Source organism: Panthera tigris, chromosome B1 (genome assembly GCF_018350195.1).
Source record: "Panthera tigris isolate Pti1 chromosome B1, P.tigris_Pti1_mat1.1, whole genome shotgun sequence".
NCBI classification, from domain to species: Eukaryota; Metazoa; Chordata; class Mammalia; order Carnivora; family Felidae; genus Panthera; species Panthera tigris.
The window spans coordinates 154,105,994-154,122,063 of NC_056663.1; the positions used below are offsets into that span (position 1 = coordinate 154,105,994).

A 16,070-nucleotide genomic window follows, 5' to 3' on the forward strand; every position below is an offset into this window, starting at 1 on the left:
AGAAAGTGGCTGATAATATGTTCTGAATTCTGGCTAATTCCAATTTATTTAAGACTGGATTTGTATTTAAAAAAAAGTCAATGTAGCATATAAGAAGGGGCCGCTGGTAAACAGACAAACAAAAGGAACAGTGCAATTGAGATAGTAGATTTACATGAAAAAAAGAGTCAGGAGATGAACAGGGAGTCAGGAATGCCATCCAAAGTCAAATAAAAGCAATGAACAATAGTAACAGAAACTGGAACAACAAAGACAGATTTGATAATAAGGAACAAGATATATAATTCTATACATAGAAATCCTTCGAGTTGTGTAAAAATTCATCGCTTATATTTTTCTTTGAGAAGATATCTTGATTAAACACCTGATAGAAAACATGATCTGTTCATTTCAGCTTCTCAAGTAAATACAAATGACTGAATAATGTTTCTTTCTCCACACCTGCTTCTTCAATGGGCAAAATAGACACTGGATTGGATGAATTCCCAATCGGTAGAAGTTAAACATTTTTTTCCATGTATTCTGAAGGTCTCTCTGTGGACAATGTATTTAAGATGCACAAAAGAGCCACCAAATGCTCTATGCCTGCCTATGATAGAATTTTAAGCAATTTTCCTTATTCTCCTCTCTCCCTCTTTCATCTATCCTTCCTTTTCTCTATATCTGCTTTGTTCCTCTTTGTGTTGGGAAAAATCATAATTGTGGAACCGAACTATTATCAAGGCTTATTTTAAATCAGTGCCTGGGAAGTAAATTAGCCTCTATTCCCACACAGTAATAATGTCAGTAAATGAGAGCTTCCAGTTATGGTGCAGGAAATTAAAGCAATGATGGCCAAAGATTGAACAGTCACAAGAGACTTACATATTATTGATTCTAAGAAAAGATAGATTCCTACTATCCAGAAAATGACATCTGTCTCAAAATAAATGACTAAAACACAAAGCAAGCAAGTCTGAGTCAGTTTAGTAACAGGAAAATTTGGAAATATCTAAAAAGAAAAAAAAAAATAAAATAAAAGCAAATCAGGAACTGCAAGAGAGTAAAATGAAATTATTGAGAAGAATATTCGAATGCTATAAGGTCACAAATAATTACATATCACTCAATTTAATATCTGAGAGGGGATGTACATTAATTAAAGTATAAAATCCGATGGCCTAAGTGTAGTGACTGCTAGAGAGTTCCTTTTTAAGTTGATGAAAACGTTATAAAATTAGACGGTGGTGATGGGTGTATAACTGTGAATGTACTAAAATCTACTGAAGCATACACTTTGAAAGAGTGAATTTTATGGTATGTGGATTATATCAATAAAGGTGTTATTAAAAACAACAACAACAACAACAACAAACTTTTGATTTAATCCCCCCACCCCTAAGAGGTCTTTAGAGGCAAACATTTTTAATGTCTTTGATCCTAATTTGTTCTACAGTGGTCACTGGGATCTACAAAATGAACTCAGACTTGACCACAATTCATAAAGGTCAGGTTAAGAAATTATTATTGTTGCATTTAGACAAATGGCCTCATATAGCCTTCACCGTACTCTGGGCGGGGGTGGGGGGGTGGGGGGACAATCAACAGAAGTGAGACAGTCTTCTTTCAATCACAGTGTTCATGCCTCGGAACAGACATGTATTCCACTTTAACTATGCTCCCAGTAACACTTCTGCTTGTCTTCTCTCCTTATGAATTCTCTCTTCTGGGAAGTGAGCTGCTTTATTGCCAGCATATTCAGGCTGCTGATTGCTGGTGGCAAGTCATGAAATTTGGCTTATTAACTTCTGTACAAATTGATGTTATCTAACCTCATCTGAGCCTTCACTACTGCTTGGAAATCTTATTAATGTCTAATTGGCTCCTTAACACATTTTCCATAGTGCTCATTTCAAGGCTTTTCAAATCTCCTGTCCTCTCCAAATGACCTCACCTATTCACTCAGCCGAAGTCAGGTTCTTCTGCTTGATGGAAAAGTTCTTCCACTTCGAAATTTACCTTACCTTTTCTTTCCTTTATACTCATCTCAGAAGAGAGGGGTCATTTTACTCTTCCCAAAACATCCTAGTTCAGTGGAAATAAATCTGACCTGTTTTATCACACACATCTGCCACTAACTAGCTCTAGCATCATGGGCCTGGCAATTAATTATCTGATCTTTGATTTTTTTTCATCTGTAAAATTAATGTCTTGGACCACGTGAATTCCAATGCCACTTTCATTATTAAATAAGGTTTTCCTAATCTTATGTACAATCTTATGCCTTTCTATCCCCCAGGACCTTTCCTTTTCATTCAGCCTCTCTCTATATTAAATACAAATGAAGCATAAGATATTTTCTATTAGTCTCCTCCTATCAACTTGATTCTTCCCACCCTAGACATTCTTCGGACATTATTTTTAAAAATTCTTCTTCACTACTGTTATCATGAGTTAATCCTTTCATTATTTCTCAAACTTTTTCAGGGTGCAGGTAATACTTGAAAACTCTACTTTCTTGCTATTGACTTCTCTCTTTGAATCTTACAATTTGGTTTCTGCTTCCAGCGCTAGCAAAATAATTCTTGCAAAGGACAAATCATTTTTCCTCAGTGCTTATCCTACTTGAATTATCTTTGATATAGAACACTACAGATGGTGTTCTGAAACACCATCCTGAAACTGCCTTCTCATTTTCCTCATGATTCTCTTTCAAGGCTCTGGTCACCTCTCGCCTTTCTCTATTTTTATTTTCCCGCCTCAATCTATGTCCTAAATGTGGGTATTCATCAGAGATCTATCTTGGTCTTCTTTCTAATGTTTTTCTATTGAAACTTTCATTCATGCTCAGGGCTCCAACTGTTATATTGATGTGGATTACAAAAATATTTTTCACTGAATTCCTTTCCAGTATGTTGGACATCTCTACATGTATGTCTCACCAATTTGAACGTATACTGAAACCAAAATTCATCTCTATGACCCATTACTCACCTAGGGAAAAAAAAAGGGAAAAATACAAGCTGCCCCTGTTCCTATTGTCTCTCTTTCTGTTAATGATATAAATTTATTTCCAGTAACTAGAGCTGACAGGTAAGGAAGAACAGAAGCCATTAATAGCAGGGACTACACTGTCCTCTGAATACACAGTTTCTGACATAGCTAGTTCTACATTTGACAAATGTCTCAATGCTCTGAAAGATATTAAAACAATCATCTTCTTATAATTACTCAAGGGTATGATGTAGTTGTGGGACAATTAAGTTCTTTTCTAACAGAATCATACTGAATCTCAAGGTTTTTCCTCTTTCTACCTCATAACAAAAGTATACTCATGAATTGAATTACCCCCATTTGCTTCTCCAGTTCAAACATCTATTGCTATGAGGTGACATAAAGACCTTAGCTTCCAAGAAAATACAAGGCATTTATTTGAACTAGATTTCAAAAGAGAAAAGAAAAAGAAAAGGAAAGAAAACATAAACTCACACTTTATCTGTTCCATAACTTCTGTAGTCTACCGCCGCGGACACAGCCACTATGAGCGCAGGCATCCCATAGCCAACCAGGTAAAAGTATTTCCTCCGTGAATGCTCACTCTCAAAAACCTCCACCAGCATGATATAGAGTTGCACTCCCTCCAGGAACATCCAGGTGAAGGCCGCCAAGAAGAAGAAATGTAGTAGGGCAGCAAAAACTGCACAGGCAATCTAGGAAAGAGAACAAATGATTTGAATGACAACCAAACGAAATATCATCAACTACCATAACATCAAAATAAATATTTATCAGGGCGCCCGGGTGGCTCAGTCAGTTAAACGTCTGGTTCTTGATTTCGGCTCAGGTCATGATCTCATGGTTTGTGAGTTCGAGCTCCGCATTGGGCTCTGTGCTGATGGCATGGAGCCTGCTTGGGATCCTGTTTCCCTCTCTCTCTCTCTCAAAGTGAATAAAAATAAACTTAAAAAAATTTTATCAAGACTGCGGTAATACAATAGGTCTGCCAAAAAATAAATAAGATTCTTAAATTTCAGATATTAAAACCTAATTAAGTATAACCTACCTTTCAAAACTATATCTAACATTCTGCTAATAATGTCTTACAGATGACAGCATAGTATTATAAGGAAAAATAATAAAATTTAGGAAAAAGTTCTAATAAGAGCCTAGTTATTGATAATTGTTTCTGAGATTAACGTTTTAAAAATACAACTATGAATTATTTTTCTTGGCCTTAATCATGGGTGTTCTAACATATTAAATTCTTCAATTGTAAATGAAAGAGAAACATTAAAACCAAGGAGAATAAAAGCTCGTAAAATTCAAAACGAGGGGCGCCTGGATGGCTCAGTTGGTTGAGCATCTGACTCAGTCTCAGCTCAGGTCACGATCTCCTAGTTCCTAGGTTGCAACCCTGCAGCGGGCTCTGTGCTGATGGCATGGGCCTGCTTGGGATTCTCTCTCTCCCTCTCTCTCTGCTCCTCCCCTGCTCATGCTTGCTGTCTCTCTCAAAATAAATAACGATTAAAAAATAAAAATAAAATAATTGTAGTATTTTGTGATGGGATCACCAATTCATTATTATTATTTGCTTGTTTATTTCTTCCCTGCTTGATTTCAGAAAGGATTTAAGGTGGCATTGGGAAGTTCATACTAAAAAGTATAAAAGTAGGTTTAAAATAAAATAAAATAGAAGGCTCCAGAGTACTTTCTTTCCCTTTCTTTCTTTCTTTCTTTCTTTCTTTCTTTCTTTCTTTCTTTCTTTCTTTCTTTCTTTCTTTCTTTCTTTCTCTTTCTTTCTTTCTTTCTTTCTTTCTTTCTTTCTTTCTTTCTTTCTTTCTTTCTTTCTTTCTTTTTGTTATTATAAAAAATGTTGGCCTAGAAGACAGCCAGCCCCCACCTTGGCATATTCTCTAAGGCACTACGAGTTTCAGCTGACCATATATTAGTTTTCTTATGTGAGTTCTGGAATTCTCACTCCTTGGGGAAGCAGCAGTCTTTATTTTTAATTTAAGAAATTCTAGTTAAAAATCTATAGCTCCTACTAGAAAAAGGCAACAAATTTATAGAAATCATCAGATTATTACAGATTCAATGATAAGTATGATCCTTGAGACAGAGACAAAGGCCAAGTCAGTTTCACCAAGTAAGAGAGATGGCGATGAGGATGTCTCACGTCACCAGGCTAGAGACAAAGCCGAGCCTACTCACCGTAGAAAAGGCAGGAAGAGGACACTTATCCAGCAACAAGAAGAAAGACAAGTTGGGCTAAGATGCACTCAACTCAACTTTTTCATATCAATCTTTGTTCTCTAGGCTACTTGTCAGAAGTTAGTTTGTGCGGCACACAACGTGTGGTGAAGTTTGTCATACCACATGTACATTAGGAAACAAAAGTATGAATAAGGTTTCTAAATGAAAAGAAATCACACAGCATTCGAATTGCAGGTTAACAAGAGAATGAAATGATTTCTTCTTGGAAATAGCACAGTTTTCCATTTCTTGCTTTTTAGAGTTAGAACCTCAACTATTAATTTTTGTTATCAGAAGACTTAACTCTTTTGGGAAAGCAATGTGCACTTTGATTGCTTATTCATATGTATGCATTTATGGGAAAAGCTGTCACATTTGTGTATGATAACCAATTAAAAGTAAAATCACCATAATTGTACCCTTTACAGCCATTAATCATGAATGTGTAATCACAAACATGAATCCAACTGCATTTTTATTGTAAAGTACTCCATACTTATGGACACATACCAGAGAACAGCATTAAGGGAATGAATTATTTATTATGCCTACACATCTTCTAAAAAAATGGAAGTTTTTTTTTCTCAATTGCAGTTTAGTCATGAAGCAAACCTGCGCTATGTGCATGAATCCTAAGTAAATAGAACGGGCCTCACAAAAAGTATAAGCAGGCATAGAGTCTGTTGAATAATTAGATACTATCTGTTATTCACGTTTTCTGTTTGGTTTCACCCAAAACAGTTGGCTGGTGCAGTTCCTTTCCCCCTTTTACTTTTTCTACTTCTTCCCTTCCTCTCTTTCATTTTCTGATGACCGAACATAGTTAGTAGTAAAGTACAAAGCTGGCATTAAAGATGTAAAAACAGAACTTGCACAAATGTGTGTCAAACAAAATTTGGGAAGAGTTTATAAATTCTAAAAATGACCTACGGTTTAAACTATTTTCCAAATAGTTCAATTAAAAAAACTCATTTTATACATGAAGTTTTTAATGTGATATAAACTGATTTTTTTTTTAAGTATATGATGGGGGCACCTGGCTGGCTCAGTCAGGAAAGCATACAACTCTTATGAGGGTTGTGGGTTGGAGCCCCACACTGGGTGTAAAGATTACTAAAATAAATAAATAAATAAACTTAAAAAAAAAGAGTATGTGATAAACTTTGAAAAATAACAATTGTATCTATCAGGAGAGATATTCTTCAATGCCCCACATGATTTTATTTAACATTCATCAATATTCTGCTCTGATAAAAACAAAATGAAACAAACACCCACACATACAAACTAATGAGGAGATACAGTTCCTTAGAATTGCAAGGTTACGAACAGAATTTCTCAAGAAATGCACATTCATACATCCCTAACATTCACTGCCTCTTTACAACAATGGGGTATGAAAAAGGGAAACTGAGTAAGATCTGAAAATTAATAATTATCTTAGACAACCAGAAGAGAGGATACTTTCAAACAAGAATATTTTGGGTATTAGAAAGCTGGAGATGGAGACATTTTTTCCTAACATCAGTGGAAGCTGCTTACTGGTTGGTCCGTTCGATTGATCCCAATCAGGAAGAGCAGTTCAGCTACAAAAAGGCTGATGCAGAGGTTCTTGTGGATGGTGTTACGGTCACTCTGGAGCCCACGGAAAAAGCAAAATGTGAAGATGCAAATCAGGAGACAAACAAGGGACAGCAAAATTCCAACCCACGTGATCACATCCAGAAGAAGGTCATGGACCGCATCACTGTGCTGGAAATACAACAGAAAAGCCATAAGTTGCACTTATGCATAACAGATTGTGAAGTCTTACGAGGGCCTGGATTCATGAAGCATGATTATCATAACGCGCTAAATATCCTATGCACACACAATGAATAAGATAACTTATTGTTCAGGTTTTCTAGTCCACAGGTAAAAGATTTTATATTTTCTGAGGTTTAAATCAGTTTGCTATTCAGGGATGTCAGTAGTGTTTGTACCTTTCTTGATTAAATATGCTTTTAGGATGCAAATGGTTGAAGCAACCTAACTTAATTCTGGCCTAAGATTTCAGGGAAAATTTTATTTTTTCAACTCATATCACTTTTTTAGGTTAATTCTTTGACAACTCCCACTAGGGAATACTCTATTTAAAAAATTAAGCTATATGCTTAAGGAAGTGGTGTCTCAACTGAAATGCTTTTTCAATCACCAAGGGATTTTTTAATAAAAAAAATACAATTCCTCTGTTCTGTAGGTTCTTTATTAAAATTTCCAAGGTTGAGTTCATAAAAGTATGTATTTTTATAAAGATTCCCAGTTAATTCTGATGAACAGCCACATATGCGCACCATTTATTTAGTGGAAGATCTAAAAGAGTGAGGATATTCACTGGATTTATATTCATATTGAATGGCTTAAGGAGATCAGGAAGTTTGATCCTTGAAGGGTTTGCATGAATAGAGCCTGTTATACACAGATGGAAAATAAGCATTCAGTATTACTATACCCCATAGCAGCATAAAACAGATAGAGCTAAGAAAAAGAAAAAGCTCATAAAAGCTTCTGTACTAAAACTGCATTTTTTTTGGTTCTGTTAAAATAATCTTGTGAGTTCCATACCATCCATGTTCCTTGTTCTTTGTACTATCTCATTTCTGTCCTTGTTCCAAGATTCCAGATTCTATTCCTTCCCTATGGTAGACTGACTCTACCCAAAACACTTCTGTGAAGCATTAGAATATATAGTGGCCCAACACAGCAGCATGCCAAGGTATTGGAGCAGAGTTCAGAAATTGTCCATGACTGTCAATGCCTCTTTTCTTCACAGGTTTCTGGAAAAGCTGTGAAGACCTAACTTCCATAAGTAGGACTTCTTCTCAAAAACCTAACATTAGATTTTTTAAAAATGTAAGTGGCAAAGGGATCTTTATGATGCCATTTATACAAAATTTTAAAGGACAAAAAAAAAACACAGTGACTTCAATTTTTATGGATATGTGCATAAGCAGTGCAAGTGTAATATGAGGATGGGAAATTTTTTAGTTAAAAACAAAGAAATGCATTTCTAATTGACATCTTTTTCCACTGTGTAGATCATACACGTTGATTGTTATGTTAGGATGGAGGTTACTACATTTGGTTGTCTTCCACACTGTTAACTCACTTTCAAAATACATAAATATCCAGGTTTTCCAGGGTTACTTGTGTCTATTCAAACTTCATACTTTTAGGTTTTTTACAAACGTCATACAAAGATTATTCTGAATATGAAAATTCTTACAAGTGAGTCCCTATGCTGTAACCTAAATCATAGCTCTCAGATTGCCAGATGAGACTTCACAGTTGTTATTTGATACAGAACTCTGCTAGCACACTGTCAATGAAACCGTTTTGAAATATTCCTGCATAACTCTAGGTATATTTCTCGGAAGGAGCTGAAATCATGAAAAGAAAACTACATGAAATTTTGCTTTAACTGCTTTGTTCTCCAGGGGACACTACTAACATAGTGTTGGGTCTCAGATAGCTTAAATTACTTTTACTATTTGAATGTGGAGAGTGGTTAGTGCTACCCGGTTCCCTGAACAGAGGGCTATTTGCTCTCTTCTTTGACTCAAAGGAAAGATGCTGTGTTTGAGTATCAAGCACCAATGTTCAGCACAGCAGTCTTCTATAATGGGAAAGATGGCAGGTATAATACATTCTCAAATGTATCCTAAAGACCTAAAACACTAACAAGAGAGAGAGAGAGACAGAGAGAGAGAGAGAGAGAGAGAGAAGGAAAGAAGGAAAGAAAGAAAGAAAGAAAGAAAGAAAGAAAGAAAGAAAGAAAGAAAGAAAAAGAAAGAAACCAAAAAACTCCTGCCTTTGTCTGGGTAGTTGCATTATTAGAAATGTATTTACTTTACTCAGTGCCTTCATAAGTCCATCAAAAACCCCATGCAGAGTTATTAAGAGAAGAATACCAGATGTCAAAACATCAGTAGAAAAAGTACATTACACTCAAAGACAGAACAAAAAAAGTCTAGTGATTAATTCACCTTTCAGGTATTCGTGTCTAGCTCAGAAATCATCAATACCAACCACCCTGTGCTTACTATACTGTGATAGCAGCACCCTTCAGGATACAACTCACCACTTGAATTTTATAAATAAGATGAAAGGAAAAGAACAATGGATATTAAATGCCAATAAAAGCTGTAAGTATAGCCTTCTTTATCATAGCGTACCATAACAGAACTTTCAGAAGGCCAAGCTATGAAAAAAACCACATCCCCTTCAAGAGGATGGCCAATTGAATAAAACTTAGGCATGGTGTAACAGTATGATGATGGATCAAGTATTCTTATTTCCAAGGTTTGATGTTTGTGAGCACTATATAACTCAATCACCCATAACATGTACTATACGTAACATTATGTGCCTTGAAATCTTATTAATCTTATATCTTATTAATGTTTTAACCCAACATGTAGTACTACTAGGTTTGACAAATGAAAAATCCTTAATAAATATTTGTTTTTGAATGATGATGATAATCGCACTCTGCTTAGACCAAATGCCTTAGAGCTGAATTACCTATATCAGTATAGGTTTAACATCCCTTTAATCTCCACTGAATGCTTAAAAAGGTTTCAAGTATTACATGTTAAAAACTGAGATCCTCATCATATCCTGTTTCTCCCTCCACCCTGCAAACAAACTTTTCTTCCCTCTGTTTTCCCATTTCAGTAAACAACAACAACAACAACATTCTTTGAGGTATTCTTGCCAAAAACTTATGAGTCACGTTGATTCCTCTCTTTCACATGCCACACTTTATCCACCAGGACATCTTGTGGGCTCTGCCTTCTAAAGCTGCTATATGCCCATCACTTCAACTACACCAAAGTGGTTGGAGCCATCCATTTTTTTAGTAGCCCCCTAACTGATCTCCCCACTTTGATCCTCACCCCCCTTCCCTCTATATACAACAGGGAAGAGAGATTATTTTCAAATATAATTCAGATGATATGACTCATTGATGAAAGGCATCCAATGTCTTCTATCTCAATGACAGTAAAAACCAGTCTTTCAAAGGTCTGCAAGGCACTATAACATCAGCATCTCCATGGCACCATTTCCTATTCTCCCCTTCATTCAGTTAATTCCACTGAGTTGTCCTGCTCCATTCTTTGAATATGTCAAAGACATTCCAGGCTCAGAATATTTGCATTTGCTGTTCCCTTCGCCTGGAATGCTCTTCCAAAAGGCAGCTGCATGGCTTACTTGATACCCTCTTTCAGTCCCTCTTTCAAATGGTACCTTCTCATAGTTTTTCTGAGTCACCATATCTGAAATTGCAACCACATTTTCCCCATTCTGACTCTTTCTCTATTACTTTTCCTGCATTATTTTTCTCATCAGCACTTATCTACAGTATATATTTTGTTAATATTGCTTGTCTACTGTCTGTGTCTCCCTCTAGAAATTATACTCCAAGAGAATAAATTGTTTTATCTTTCTAATCACAATTGTATCCACAGGTATAACACAAAATTATATACCATAGAGTGGATGCACAATATGTTGACTGAATGACTCTCTAATTATCCCCATCTTCTAGAATGGATTTAAATTATAAACTAAAATTTGTATCATGCTGTCCATTGCACAATCTTTGGAACTCTTTGGTTTTTAAATCACACACTCTAAAATCTTAACTAAAAGGTAAAGAAAATTAGAGCTGAAGAATGAGAAGGATGTTACACCATAATATTTTAAGATATGTTGAAACGTCAAGGTGTTACATTAATTATGACAATTGAGGCCAAACTATGCAGCGAAGCAAGAAGACTTCAGAAATAAGTCTTAAGGTCTAAAGGCATGGATTTAACCCTGCCACTCTAACTTCACAATTGTTACCTTGAACAAACTACTTAACCTTTTGAGTATCAAAAGCCCCATACACATAGAGATAAAATGACTGAGGCTTCAGCATCTTGTGATAAGTAATTAAGATAATATATATGAAAGCAAGAAAGTCAATGTTTCTTATTTCCTTTTTTAAATTTTTTTTAATGTTTATTTATTTTTGAGAGAGAGAGACAGAGAGTGAGCCAGGGAGGGGCAGAGAGAAAGGGAGACACAGAATCCAAAGCAGGCTCCAGGCTCCCAGCCATCAGCACAGAGCCTGATGTGGGGCTTGAACTCACAAACCGTGAGATCATGACTTGAGCTGAAGTAGGACGCCTAACCGACTGAGCCACCCAAGTGCCCCTCTTATTTCCTTTTTTAATTTGAAAATAGTCTGGATTATTTTCTTGTTTGACAGCAGCCTTCATTTAAATAATCAAAAGTCTGTATGAATGATAAGTGTTGGATCAGAAAAATAATAACTGTGACAAGAATAAATGTTAATGTTATTTTAACTAACATTAAACATTGGACACAAAACATTATTCCAACCAACTGATGAATTACCTAAGTTCACTTTGTAACATTGCCAGTTTATTTTATGTTAATTATATTTGTGCTATTGATGAATTAAGGTCACAAAGTGCCTGCATTATCTGAAGGAGGCAGATTTTAACTTTAGAATCTGAATTCTACATACACTATTGCACAAATGTGTTTATAACTTTTACATAATATAACACAAAGGTGCTCAATTTCACCTTTATATTCTTCTTTAACCTATAACAAAAAGACAAAGTAGCAACGGAAGATATATACCTAATCCCCACCCCCCCAACCCAGAGTCTGACCATACATAGATTACTATAATCTGTTGGGAAGAATTCTTGAAAAACTCACAAAAAATTTTTTTAAGACAAAAAATCCAAAGATTCAAGGAGATTAACTTCTTAAGAGATGGAGAGGTGTGAAAGGAAATCTTCAAGCAGAATGACAGAATGATTCCCAGAATGATATTCCAGAAAGAAGATACTTTTGGAAAATGAAATGATTCTATACTCTCTAGAAATTTTTATTAAAACAATATTTGTTTTTCAGGTTTTCTATGACATTTCTATTTATATTTGAAATGCCAAATATTTTGTCAAATCTACACAAAGTGTGTGATTTTCTGTTTTCTGTTTGTCTCAGTGAATTTGCTTTGCCTATCACCATGGAGAGCTTACAGAGTAACACAAATGTCACAAAAGGGTGAGTGTCACATTTGGGGGAAAAAATGCCCTAAACAATGATGTTTTGTGGAAGACACTCTGTCAATGTAAAATACTCAAAGATACAAACAGGTACATTTAATGAAACTAAATCCAAATCTATGGAAAAGGAAAACGTGACTTTCGTCTCATGATTTTAAAATAATTAATCTGAGTACACTAAGACCTTTGGTGGAAGTCTTGATGTTTCTAACTTTATTGTCCAAAAGGCAAGTCAACAAACAAGATGGAGAAATAGATTGTGAAATGTTTTTCATTTTAACTGCATAAGTGTTTCCAGATGGGACATGAACTATGTGAATTAATTTGTAAACCCTCCGGATGGTTTTTCTTTTATCATAATTTTAGAAAGTTATATTTTCTAGACACTACTTAAACAATCACTCCATATAATTATTAATTCTGGGCCAGTAATTATCAAGAACCTATTTAACTTTCTGCATAATAATGTATCATTTAAATGTTCAGTCAGATTTGTTAAAGCATAATAATATGATTTTTTAAATTGCCTCTTAAACATTATCTGTTTCTGAAATATTTGGAACATAACTAAAATAAATTTTCTTTCTTTCTTTTTTGCAAAAATATGAGCACTTGCTTTGCTATTAATGTATCACAAAAGCATAAGGCCAGTAAGGTTACAGAAGGCTATTTTCTGATGAATGTTGTGTAAACTGTGTAAATCAGTTCCTAGCATTGCTCTAACTCTTGGGAGACAGGTCATCAGACACAGTTCACTCTGCAAATACTTGCAAAAATAAAGGGTTCAATGCACTCAGGAAATTAGGATTTCCTTGTGGAAGAAGATGAAGGTCAAAGTTGAGTAAGACAGTGAGACGAACAACATAACCGCATTTAATATTTTCACAGTAAATTAACCAAAAAATCAGCAAAATTTTTCAGATTTGTATTACATTGAAAAAAAAAAACAATCTAAATATTTTCAGGCATTTATTGCTAAGAGAGAAATACTGGCACCTAAGAGCACACAAAAACATACATAACCAACTGTCCTTTGGATTCAACGGAACTTATTCAGCAAATCTTGGTTTCAAAAGTGTAGCATAGCAGCCTCAAAGTTATTTGACATTTTCTTGCTTTGAATTAAAAAAAATATTTAATTCACCATATTTGGTGAGCCAAATTTACAACCACCATAAAATAAGGAAACAGAAAAGAAGATAGTAGAAAATGTAGGAACTAAGTAAGTATCTTACTGGTGCTGCGTTAAAACACAGTAATAGGTTAAAAAGGGTAGATTAAAGTTGATGAACCAGTAATAGATTAGTGATCAGTTCGAACTTTTCAAAGGCAATGAAATGACTGAACAGTAAATAAGAAAGAAGATTTTATAAGTATACGGGATGAGGGTAGGGAATGAAGCTAGGCAGACAGAAAATTCCATCCTTAGTGTTTCTAAGTAAAGTAAGGTAATGATGATGATAGCCAAAACATAACTTTTAAAATGTCATACTGTGTTCAAAGTGCTTATTTGTTTTATTAGGATATGCAATCACATAAAACATTATGATGTGATATTATTATTATCTCCAAGTTATAGATGAAGGAACTGAAGCACAAAGAACAAGTAATTTACTCCAGATGATTCACCTAGTATGCAACAGAGAAAGGATTAGTGGTAGGGTAAGTAACTGTCGAGGTTTGCTCAGGACTATCCTAGCTTTATGTTTTCGAATGCTGGGAAAGATCCTTCATGAAAGGATCTCAGCCTTTAGAGATGCTTCAGAAGTTTGGGAGAAAATTATAAAATCTGTATGATAGTCTGGCTGAACACAGGCTGGAAGCTATACTATCTGCAGTGTCAAATTCATGTAGCATTGATTACCCATTTTCTTTAGCGACTCCTGCTGTTTTTCACCCTGACTCTTGATGTTGGCATCTGTTATTTGCACTTCCCAGTATCGGATCATCCAATATTGCATCCCTCTGAGTGATAACAGTTTCACTGCTTGTGATCATGTCTTCCTCTTTGACTTTGGATTGATTTTGGTATGTATCCATTTGTATGTATCCATTGCTTTGTATGGATTGATTTGTATGGTGCTTTGTGCTACTTCAAGTCTTAACACTGTAAATATTGTGACCATGTTTCTAACAATTCATTACTGAAACTGAGAATGACAATAATATAATAAGATGACAATACTAAAACAGGCCAAACAACTGTGCTATTTTAAAGACACATGGAGGGGGCGCCTGGGTGGCTCGGTCGGTTAAGCGTCCGACTTCGGCTCAGGTCATGATCTCACGGTCCGTGAGTTCGAGCCCCGCGTCGGGCTCTGTGCTGACAGCTCAGAGCCTGAAGCCTGTTTCCGATTCTGTGTCTCCCTCTCTCTCTGCCCCTCCCCTGTTCATGCTCTGTCTCTGTCTCAAAAATAAATAAACGTTAAAAAAAAATAAAGACACATGGAAGAATTCATGAAACCATATTGGAGAAGTAAGCAAAGTAGAGCATTTCGTACAACATGCAGAAATAAATTTGGGACCACACATGAGAAAGAAGGTTGTATGAATGTGGATATGGAGGTTGAATCTCACAAGTTTAGGATGAGGCAGGAAAGTTTTTATAAAAAAAAAGTTTTTTTTAATCTCCCCCCAAAAAAGACACGAATGCTCAGTTGAAATGAACACTCATTGAATGCATTGGAGTATACCATAAGAATAAACATTCATTACTATTTGTTCCCATTATTGTTTTGTTCCTGACTTGGAGATTGCACATTGCAGTGCTGTGAGAAAACAAAAGGGGAAATTTGGATAGCCAATGTTTTGTCCCTTCATAGTGTAGAGCTGATTCTGTCAGATCTTAACCAATGACCATACTTTCTCTAGTATATCAGGTGACATATTGAATCATGGCAACAAAACATGTTTCCCCTAGCTCTTAGGTATTTTGATTTGAAACATGGGGTTTGAACTTTCTTTTTTTTTAATGTTTATTTTTGAGAGAGAGAGAGAGAGAGAGAGACAGAACCTGTGTGAGAGAGGAGGGGCAGAGAGAAAAGAAGAGAGAAAAGTCCAAGAAGGCTCTGTGCTGACAAGCACAATGCAGGGCTGGAACTCCCTGATTGTGAGATCATGACCTGAGCCCAAATCAAGAGCGGGACACTTAACTGACTGAGCCACCCAGGTGTCCCGAAACATGGAGTTTGAAATCATTTTCTTGATTTCTATAAAAGTTTTAATGGAACTTCAGAAGACATAAAACAAAAGATTGTTGACACGTTGTCCAGGCACAAAATAGACTTTGCGCATCTATGTGCATATTCAATAGACAGTGCAAATGTAAATTTTGGAAAAGTCAATCCAGCCTATAAACTTCTTACCTACTAAATGTCCTGTATACCTTGTACACAAGGTAGCTATAAGGAGATGTGGTTTGCTTACTATGATAATGAAGTTTCATAATGAAACTTTTTGGTCATTTTTCAGTTCCCTCAAAATGGGCAGAGGTGTTTTTTTTCCTTTTCTTCTTTTTTTTTAAATTTTCTAGAAAGGGAAGGAGACAATCTCCTAAGACATGTACCTACAAGATGGATATCATTGCTGCTGGCCATAGAGAAGACGTGAGAATATTGGCCTTCTATAAAATCATATTTTCAAAGTGTGGGACAAGAAGAATGTCTTTCCCTAATTTCCCTAATGACATTCCCTAAGAATGTCTTA

At 35.5% G+C, this 16,070-nt stretch overlaps 1 protein-coding gene across 3 annotated transcripts in view; it reads right to left on the minus strand.

Annotated features, from left to right (window-relative positions):
* ADGRL3 (adhesion G protein-coupled receptor L3) overlaps positions 1-16,070 on the minus strand; it is a 687,513-nt gene that overhangs the window by 84,466 nt on the left and 586,977 nt on the right. For all 3 annotated transcript variants that reach the window (XM_042984449.1, XM_042984448.1, XM_042984447.1), the window contains 2 exons: positions 6,775-6,984; positions 3,469-3,689 (listed from right to left, as the gene is read on the minus strand). In XM_042984449.1, the coding sequence (XP_042840383.1) occupies positions 3,469-3,689; positions 6,775-6,984 (431 nt within the window). The remainder of the gene's footprint in view (positions 1-3,468; positions 3,690-6,774; positions 6,985-16,070) is intronic.